Source organism: Pundamilia nyererei, unplaced genomic scaffold (assembly GCF_000239375.1).
Source record: "Pundamilia nyererei isolate P.nyererei 1_Seehausen unplaced genomic scaffold, PunNye1.0 scaffold00103, whole genome shotgun sequence".
Taxonomy (NCBI): domain Eukaryota; kingdom Metazoa; phylum Chordata; class Actinopteri; order Cichliformes; family Cichlidae; genus Pundamilia; species Pundamilia nyererei.
This window is the reverse complement of record NW_005187504.1, coordinates 344,906-355,852: the sequence shown is the minus strand read 5'-3', so window position 1 is coordinate 355,852 and position 10,947 is coordinate 344,906. Positions and strand designations below refer to the sequence as shown.

The 10,947-nt window shown below is 42.3% G+C and overlaps 1 protein-coding gene across 1 annotated transcript in view; it reads right to left on the bottom strand.

The window, feature by feature from the left end:
* Positions 1–10,947, bottom strand: part of LOC102205351 (receptor-type tyrosine-protein phosphatase N2-like) — a 214,455-nt gene that overhangs the window by 52,937 nt on the left and 150,571 nt on the right. The window contains exon 13 of the mRNA XM_005740735.2: positions 4,714–4,926. Within this exon, the coding sequence (XP_005740792.1) occupies positions 4,714–4,926 (213 nt within the window). The remainder of the gene's footprint in view (positions 1–4,713; positions 4,927–10,947) is intronic.

Sequence of the window (10,947 nt, the reverse complement as noted above, 5' to 3'; positions counted from 1 at the left end):
CCACGCGACGTATCGAGAAAGACACACAGACTGTTGTCACAGCTCACACAGGGGGTTTTATGGCACCACACAAACTACCCAATGTCAAATCTTTAATAAAAGACCAAAATAGGCCCCATAAATATCCTTCTGGCTGCTAACTACACCAGTTTGCCCGATTTCCTGTTTTTGCTACATCCTCTGAGCTCCATTTTTTGTGTTCAATCGGCTCAATCACACCGAATTGTGGGCGTTTTGTCACACATGATCAACAGCATTCATACCAGAACAACTGCACACGGTGAACTTTGCAGCTGCAGCAAATTTTTTTATGATGTAATTAAAACTGCCTCAAAATGGCTTCCCTCCGAGAGCCAATTAGAGCTTAAAAAAAAAAAAAGAAGCAAATAAAATAATGTGAAGGAAGAATATAACTCGGGACAGGTTTAGAGTGTGAACAGTGCAGATTTACAGTGCCATCACATCCCCCATCCCGGAGCAGTGTCCATACAAACACGAGTATCTTTTCTTTTTCTTTCTTTCTGTCTTTCTTTTCTTTTTTCTTTTTTTTTTTTTTTTTTTTTACAGTGTATTGATTTTAACTATACACACTTCATCACTTTAATGACTTTGGTTTATCATCAGCATGCCAGTCTGATGCTTATTTTCCAGCTTTGACTAAACTGACAGAAACACCAAACAACGCATGCTAATGCCTTTGGCACTAATATCACTCAAAGCCTACTAAAGAGTGGTTGGCGTTCCCTCTCTTTCTTCTTTGATTCAAAATCGTGACCACTCACGAGTGAACAGCCTTCCACGTTCAACTTTTTGCTTGTTTACGAGCATGTACGCTAAGTGCACTGAATGCAAAGCAGCCACGCTGTACGGACGTGCATGACTTGGGACTCTGTAACAGTTGGGTTCCACTGAGTCTTTTACTAAAGCCATTACATCTTGTTTCTGCTCAGTGGCACTGAATCCATGCAGTCTATTAGATGCTTTTAAGCGAAACCCCTATTGTTAGTGTATTCAAGGTCATCCAAAAGCCCAGTGCTGTGCCAAACAGCAGATATTGTAATGCAGCAAATGAAAAAATTATCTTTCCAGGAAATCCATACTGGCTTTTGCTGCCTTCTCGATTAATTTATAATGAAAGTATAACTCATGAATGAAATGCTTTTTGGCAAATCTAAGGTTTGGAGTCATCTAGATCAACTACTGCATTAGATCTGACGATAAATAAGGGTGGATATACAGTATATGTTCAGCATGATGGAGTACCAATCTCTAAAGAGCTTTAAGTCTTTTTAAATTGATTTTAAGACACAATCCATTCGATCAAAACAAAGGTCTGTCTGGGAGGGAAGGAATCATTATTAAAATTGATGTCAGCATTTAAAAGCAATCTGAAAAAGTTTTTTTTAAATCTTTTTTAATTATTAGAATGTTAGCATAGCATAGTTGCTATATGAAACTATGAAACTCGCAGATTCACAAGAAGTCAAAAATAGAGTGCATACTAAATTTGCTCCTGACACAGGCCTTTTTTATCCAAGCCACTAAATAAGAAAGAAGAAAATCAAAGAGCATGATGTGGAAAAGATGCACATGTGCCACATCAACTCTTCCCATATGAATAAAGGTTAAAGAAAAACCCCAACAACCCCCTCTTATGGGCGTCATGCCAGGGAATCCACTTGGTGCCACATGACCATCTCGAATCATACATCAGCCCCGGGGCAGCACAGGGCGTGTAAGTGCTGGGAGGCACGTGCCACCCGAAGCACCCCCTTTTCAGAAAAGCTTGCTAATAGGGACGAAGGTTGGCTTTTGGGGTGTGCCAGCAGAGCCTGTCAGGCTCACAGGGATACCTCTGTTTACATGCCCCTCTGACCAAATCAAATTCAGGGGCCTTCACCCAAGTGCCCTTCCTCTGTGCTTAAGCAAACTAGCAAATAAAAGGGGCAACCTAACACAATCTGTGTTAAGGAAAAGGGATTTAAGGAGTAAAGTAAATTATAATTAAAATATACATAGAATGGATACTTTAAAAAAAAGCTTCAGAAACAGAGCAAAGAAGAAAAGAACAGAAGGGATACAGAGAAAACAGAGGTGTAGGACAGAACGAGAGTTATTGTTTGCTTGTTTAATCTAAACTGAGATGAACTGGAAGTGCATTTTGCACATATTCATTGGCGATGTTAAGATCTTATGATGTTAATGAAAGTCCTTGAAATTGAATTGAGAAAGAGAGAGATTGTGAAAGTGGAGTAAGGCAGGCTGAGGGACGCCAAAAAAGAAAAGCTAAAAAAAAACCCTCATCAGTAACAAGTCTATGTTTTTTTATTTCTTAAAAAACATGCAAATATGTTCATTAGTTATCAAAGCATTTCTCGTGTTTCAAGAAAATTCCTGGTGTGGGTGATGATATCTTTAAAAATGATAATGCTTCAAGATGATATCTCTTGATTTGTGAAAAAAACATCCATGCAAAAAGTTGAGCCTCGCCGCAATCTAGTGCAATGATCTCACGCTGCGGAGCGGATAGTTTCCTCTCTGCTTTGAGGGGGGAAAAAAGACTTTTAGTAGCAGATAAAAGTTCGAATCAGATGTAAAGATAAACTGACAACGACGTTGCAGACTCCCATGTTGGCAGCAGAGTAATCCAGGGACTGACTGACTGACAAGCATCATCCACCATCTCCCCGCCCAGCGCTCTGACACGCTGCACACAGTCCTCTGTCGACGCTTGTCAATCAACATCTCCTTTGTTGGTGTCGGCCAATCCCACGTTGCCGTTACACCGCAACTGCTTGACTGACACGCTGGGAGCCGGGGAGCTGAGAGCCAAAGGTGGAGGGGATTCAGAGGGATGTGGTGGTGTGGTGACGTGATTGGAAGGCGGTGTGTGTGTGTGCGTGTGTAAGGATGTGAAGCGAGGCCTCAAACAAACGCGCCCAGGGCAAGAGTCATTAATATGCAGCGGTTGGTTAGAGTGTGCATGCATACACACAGCACGCATGTGTTTGTGCATATTTGTGTCTATTTGACAGCCAGCATGAAGGAGCTGCAGTAGTAAGGCCGTCAGGCAGCCTGCCGCTTCCTGTCTGCTTTAATTGCATGTAGCCCTGGAGACTGTGCGCGCGCACACACACACACACACACACACAGACTCCAGCCCAGGGAAGCCCTCTACACAGCAGCGCTGACAAAGAGACGAGGTTTACACGGCTAAGATGGGAGCTGAACACTGAGGTCTTTCACTGAGGATGACGGCGGCTCACTGTCGAGACTCGATAAAGACGACAGAGGAAAGAGAATCAACTAGAAGAGCTTTGGGAGTGCGAGCAAAGCAAGACTGAAACCTCCCAAGAATGAGCAACAAAGGTTTTTGTAAGCGCTTAATCAGATAAATAAAGCGGAAACACAGCCTTACGTGTGAATTTTAATTAGCATTTTTCAATTAGAAGCTTAAAGTGACTCTCGGAGTTAAGTAACCGAGAAGATAAGTTTTTCACTCTGAGGAAAAACAAATATTTTATGTAGACTGAGATCAACCTATCACTGGCCAGGGCACTCGTGCAAAACAGATTTTTAATTTTAATGAAATTTTTAGCAGCATGAATGTTGAATCGTCTTTTAGAAACCTCTCTCGCTAACCAGTAAGGGATGCTTCTCTCTTACTGGTAAGCAACATTGTGAATCTGTAAGTCACCAGTGATGAGGTAAACCTTTGACGCAGTCCCACAGTCTATTTCAGGAGGTAAAAATCCCTGAAGAGGAGCATAAAATGTAAGCACTTAGGGGCCAAGCTGGGCTCATTATAAAATCAATGCTCACAGGACTACTCTCATTTAAAAACATGGTGGGGAAAAGGTCAGAGAGAGCGAGAAAGAGAGACGGAAAAATCTCAATCTAATTCTTTGCTCAAAAAGCCACTTAATATTGGATTCTGTAAATTAAATTTCACACTTGGCTATTCCGGCCAAAGGATAATTACCGCAAGCAGAGGAGGGAATGGAAATAACTCGAGGTGGAAAACCTGTTGGATTGGTGATATTACTTCATGTCTCAGACAACAAATTATAGCAGGAGACAATCAGCGATCACCACACACCATTAACGTAGTTAAAACATGTCGACACGAGAGTGAAGGCGACGCTGAAAGAAGAGAATCACAGAGTCTGTCTCCTTTAAATCACAAAATCAGCCCCGGAGACTAAAGCAGGGATTTTCAAGCCATTTTAAAAAAAAAAAATTCAATTTTTAATTACATAGGGAAAAATAATAGTGCATTTTGGCGTGTTTTTTAAATAATCTAAAAAAGATGAGTCCTAAAAAAATATATAATTTGTGACCAAATCTTACTGTGGATTATTTATGTCGTGTGAGATTTACTGTAAACAGTACAGGTAATACAAAAACTGTAAAAACAAAACAGTGCACCTCAATAATAAACACGTATCGCGTTGTTCTGTTTTGCTTTAATAGGAAAATGCAACTGCTGCCATCAGTTGCAAGATGATGATTACAAGAAGCAAAAATATGGTTGTAATAAAAGGCTCTCTCATTATGAAGGTCCACAAAACTTCTACTTCTTAATGTTATGCACACACAGGAGAACTCCTGTTTATGCATCTTTCACGTGTTATAAACACAACACATTTTTCTAATATAAATATATATGTATAATGTGAATGTGTGCACAGATGGCACAGTAACAACTCCTACCTGGTAGGTGGCGGTAGCATCGCTGCTTGTATCTGTTCCCAAATTGGTGAGCTTTTCTTTGATCTTGTGGTGGGAACGGTGCCGGAGGCAGTAGACCACGGTGGAGGCCAGCAGGACTCCAACGATACACAGGATTGACACGACGGTGAGAATGAGGAACTTGGTTGACTCTGTCTGGCTGTACTTGGTGGGGATCTGGTTGATCTGGCTTCCCTGTGGGCCACAAAAGAACAGATGAATTGGTTAATAAATTGCGTCTATTACTATTTTTATCTGCGGTGAGTGGTTCTCTTTGCAGCTCAATGGGTAGAGCGTGGTGCTGCCAATGTCAAGATAAGAGTTTTGATTCATCCACCCTGCTAAAAATGACTGCGGTCGTGATGGAAGCAGGTGCTTTTGGGAAGAAAAAAACCCCGCAGGGGTGTGAAGCTGTGTACCTAAGAGTGTGCATGCTTTCAGGTGATTTTACTGATCAGTCAGACAAGAGGAACTAATCTGCAAAATCATCTGGCAGAGTGTTTGATTGGAACAACCCTGCAGGCTCTCAGAGCTTCATGGCACATGGTCTGATACTCCTGGATTAAAGCAGCCACCAAAGAGGCCAAAACCCCCCCAAAACAAGTCACACTGGAATCCTTCGATTGACAAGATAATATAAGCGTGAATTATTTTTGCTACTAATCAGGGTTCCAAAGAAAATGCTTGTCTTTGCATGGGTAGATGAAAGTGTAAATCACACGGTTCTTTTCTTTCCTTTTTTGGAAACGCATAAACATGCATATCACTGCGCTCGATGAAAAGTATAATCACAAGCGTTTGTTCCACCATCTGTGCCCAGGAGTGCATAGAATGCATAAACTCCTGTTTAGTAGAGCATTCTGGATGTCTCTAGACAGCTCAACACCCCGCTTGCTATATTGGAGGAATTTTCTACCACCATGCTCAGAGGCAACAGACGTTCTGCTGTCTTGAGCAAGTGCCTCGCCAATTCCGACCTCAGCTGCAATTTAATCCAGCGTGAGAGAACCAGATCCTTCAGCAAACAACTAGAGATTAAAGATTTCTTTTCAACCAGTCAGCTGCTTAAGATAACACAATGGACACATACTGTATGATAAAAGTCTCTGTCTGAACTGCTTCACGAATGTGCAATCATTTGAGAGCGGAGAAGTAAGTCTTATTGAGCTGTTCATTATGAGCTGCAGCTCCGACTGCTGCTTGCTGTTCATTTTCAGACACCAGCGAGCTCCAGATAATGGGCCTGTTGCATTTTACCTGACTACTACTAGTTAACAATAGGCAACATAATTCCCCGTTATTACGCACAGCATAATGATCTTGCCAACAAAGAGCGAGGCAAGAACCAAAAGAGTAGAGCTACAAATTGCATAGCCAATGACAGGCCTGTAATTCCTCTTGACAAAGAATTATCAAAAGAAATCAATCGCAAAAACAGCTTTTCTTGACTTGTTCCTTATTTGGAACCATTTTTTCCCCCATATCTTTGTCGCACAAAAGAGATTACCACTCATTTACGGGTACAAAAAATTCAAACGCTTGATGGTCCCAAGCACATAACTATGCTTATTGCTGCACTCATCATTAGTTTGTCCTAGCTGTAATTTTATGTTGCATATTAAGCTTGTTTAAAATTACTTTTGTATTCTGACAGAGAAAAATAATGATTTCAAAAAGAAAAAAAACAAAGGTTTTCTCAACCCTGGAGAAAGGCAGCTTGAGGGTGAAAAAAAAGGGAGGGGGCGGGGAAAAAAAATCCCTGTCCCTCAGTGGTAGAGGTCACGGAGATTAGGCGAGGTGTGGCGTGGTGAGTTAATGGAAAGGAGGCTTTGAAAGCAGCAGGGAGAAAAGGGGCAGTCCTGTCGGATCCCTCCTGCCTGCCTGTCAGCACAGAGAAGCCCTGAAACCCTGGGAGGTGGGAAAAGGACCGCTCTACCCTGTTAAAGATTGTTCTGGAATTCTTGTGAGGTTTCGGGGAGTGACCCCCACCCCACCGCCATCATCACTCGATAATGCACCCTCCCTTCATCGTTCCCCCCCACCCCGTGATTTCATTCATTGCCGCTGCTGCATTCAGCACCTAATAAAGAGTGCCCGCAAAAACACACACAATGGGGGACAACAGTTGTCCGATGCTTTGTGGGGTGTCCAATTTGCTTGGGGAGTTCTGAGCCATACTGTAAAAGCTGGTCACATAGTAATGTGACGGCCCTGAAAAAAACCCAAAAAAAACCCCCAGCGGCTGTCTCCGAGTGAGGCTCTGAATTAAAGAAGAAAATATATATATATGTATGAGAAGTAAAAATTGTGATTCAGCTTTGAAGTACAGGGCACATTAAAGATTTATCTGCAAACTCAACTTACTATAGAGCCTGTTCATGAATCAGTAATAAAGATAATGTAGGGAGTCTGTTTATATTACATTTATATGGCTGCTTGTCCTAATGTTGCATTACACATCTGCACGAGCAGACGCAATTGATTGTGGTTGGCTTGTGTATTTTTAATGTTTCTCCTCATTAATGCGCTTTTAATGTAAAAGATCGCGGCAAAAAATATCAGCCGTTAAGAAAGCATCATAAACAAAAGTAGCTGAGCAGTAGCCTGTATGCGTTGTGGGCTCGGCAAGCCCATTAATAATGCATTATTGCTGATTCCACATGCTTCCACTGCAATCATCTTTTGCAAAATGTCTTTTTTTTTAAACCCGCGGATCAAATAACTTCATTTGTCATTTTACTCCCCGAGTCATCTCATTGTTTTGTCAAATTAAGTTTCATGGAGAGGGATTGCATCTTGCTTGGCTAGTAATGGCCCATAATTCAAGGCCCTAACTGTAACAGCTCAGTCATCTTTCACGGGACAGATGCCGGCGTTTCCAAAGCACACTCCCCACTCCGTACACACATACAGGCAGAGACGCACGCACTGATCCCACCTCCTCCCTCGGCCTCTTTATCATGGCTGCCTAGCATGTCTGTCTATTGATTCAAACAAATGTAGCCTGACCCCACCTGCTTAATCAAGTTTGGTTGCAGTTGTTAGTAACAGTAAAAGGGGGGTGGAAGAGTGTGTGTTGAGCGTAAGAGGGGGAGAGAGCGAGAGAGCGACTTGAGGGCGTATGACTTGTTAGTTCACAGCTATGAAAAACGAGCAGCCATTCTAGCCGAGCTGCAGCGGCAGATGTAGCAGAAATTTGCAATGAGTGAAAATCAAATGTTTGCTCAGGATGGGAGGTGGAACATTCACACATGAGCCAACGCATGCAGCCATTACTGTGAAAATGACTGTACAGCCTTTTTGGTAATATGCATTATGAAACTAAACACTTGCATTCGAAAGCTTGTACTCGATGTAAGTGTGTTACCTATATTGTACTGTATGTTTCCAGTAATAAGCGGCAATCTGCTCGTCTCTGCGGTTCTAAGGCCTTCATCGTTTCTCACTCCCGAGACTTAACCCTTTCAATCTAAGGTGAATTACAGCCCAGCACATAGAAATGAAAGGAAATGTAAATTGGTTCACGTTGCTGGTGTGATTGTAGGTGAAAAAGGAATATCACTACGACTGTTGGGTTGAATCGCTGGACGGATTAAAACAGAAATTCAGGCTTTAATCTAAATCATTCCTGGCTCGGAAGTATTTTTCTCATGGTTCAGACAGACAAAGAAAAAAGCTACAGAAATCCTGTTTGTTTCTGGAAGTAAATCGGCCGTTCTGATCAAGACTTTTTGAGCGAGCGTCTGAACATGAAAGAAAAATGTTCTCTCCCCAAAGGCAGAGGGGAGATGGGAGTTCCTTTCATGCTTCCACTTCCATTGTCCATCTGCTCCCACAAAAATCGATTGTACTTGCAAATTCTTCATTTCACATAAGCAAATGTGGTTTGACATACAGTGTGCAGTGCCTCCTGACTATTTCTGAAAAGCATTAATGTAGCCCGTCAAGGATGCCGGCTGTCTGTCTGGCTGTAGACGCTGCTAGGTTCATCCCTTTTCAGCAAATATCACACACACTCCCTGCAGACAGATAGGCGCCTTTACACAGGAGGGAAAAGAACAAAAAGAATAGCAGAACACCTTTGTTTTTTGTTTTTTTAATCACATGGTGAATTTCTTTAAGCAGTTTAGTGTTAAAATCTTACTTATGTGGGCAGCAGCCTAAATTCCATAGACTTACAATAATCTTCTTTGCAGCTGTTACTACTAAAACCTTACTTAAATCAATTAAGAAAATAGATTTAGGTTAACTCTCCTCAAAAATGTGAGTAAATCATTCATCGGAAAAACGAATGATTCTGGTCTTTGGTTTTGCGTGGACGTTTGGTGGTGGAGCGGTTAAGTCTCCTGGTCGGTATGAGTGTGACGGGGTGTATATGTGTGTGCGTGAATGGGGGTGTGGATTAGCCAGGCTTCCATAGACAAAAGGCAGATGGATTTGCACGGCTCCGGCTTATTCAGAATGGGTAAAAAAGGTCAGAGGGAGAGCGCCGGCCAGCTTTTGTTTTCCTGGACGACGACCGCTGTAGAAAAGATTTATCCCTCACCTCTGATTCATTCCGGGCCTTTGAAAAAGTTCAACCAGGGTTTCAAGAAAACCTTTCAGCAAACAAGCACACAGAAACACATCATTCATGCACATGTATGCACGCACGCACACGCACACATATAGCGGGATGTATGAATAAGTACATTTTTACTATGCGTGCATTGCAAGAAACATGACTACATTACATTTCATGTACTTACATCTGCTGGTGCACAGTTGCATGTATGTATGTCTTTTAACAACACACCCACACACTCTCAAACGCCGTGCACTGATGTCTGCACGCTGCACGCACCCAAATTCAAATGCACCTGAGTCAAACTTTGCACAAAACAGAAAAAAATGATCCTTTGCTCGTATAAGCACCCACTTAAAAACCAAGCAACAACTCTATTCATTTCACTTCACCTTCACCGGATTAAACCGATCCTTCTGCGATATCACAAATTGCACACAAATTAGGGCAATCCTCGAAGATGAATATCACAGCATTAAAAAAACAAAGAGAAAACAAACCACAAGGTTATTTAAAGTTCGCACTCCAGCAGTGCGAGGCGGCAGCTGAGCAAAATGAAAACAGCAGCAAATCCCATTAAACTGAATGTTATTACAATGTTACGGTGAGATGCAGCTGCATGAAGCCCCCTCGACCACGGTGCGCCGTCACTCACTGTCTAAACTCCACGGATACTCCCACTGCGCGTTCACCTTTAAAATATTCGACTTTCCGGGACAAATTTTAGGCAATTTTTAATCAAGCGAAGGAATTTCTATCGACACACTAGGTTCTAAATTAAACTGATGCAATACTGTATTTGAAAAACAATGTGTTTAAAACCAGGGCACACGCCTTCGTCTCTTTTAGAGAAATGACTGAAAAGAGCGACACCAGAACAGACCCATCATCTTTAATATTTCGCAAAGATTTGTGGGACAATTCGACAGCTGTGGGTACTGATTAAAATCAGCCCACATTAGCATGCAAAACAATTAAAACCTACCAAAAATCCATGGTGAGGTAATGCAACAGACACCTCCTCTTGCGTCTATTTCCCATTCCACTCCGGCTGCACGGACTCCACAGACTCAGAGACAGCATCATACCAAGGGGGAGGAGGAGGAGAGAGTCAGTGAGTTGGAGAGAGAGGGAGTTTCATCTCCTCCCATCATCTCCTTTCTCTCCTTTGGAAAAAAAGGAAAGAAAAGAAAGTTCCCAGCTTTCTTTCCTCCCCCTCTTCTTTTTTATGCCATTAACCTCATCCCTTGTAAACAACAAAAAAGAAAAGAGAAAAAAAAGGAGAAATGCACCAAAAGATTTCTCTCCAGTCTTCTTCCTGATGCAATTCAAGATACGTTTGGAGAGGAGATGACAGGAAAAGAGAGGAGAGGACGAGCAGCCTCCACTTCTAGAGGGAGGAATGATGCTATTTTTTTTTAAGGAGAGAGAGACTACAAATGTGCTGTGGGGCTCCTCCTTATATTCTTCCCATCCCTCCCTCCATTCCCTGCCTGTCTACAGCACATGTCACCTCCCCTTGTTGCCATGGCTACGGCTCCACATGTTGCCGACAGGAGGAGGAAGAGGAGAGGAAGAGGAGTTGAGGACAAGAGAGTAAAAAGGGAATGAAAAGAAAAGGGGGGAAAACGAAGAGAGGATTGAAAAAAAAA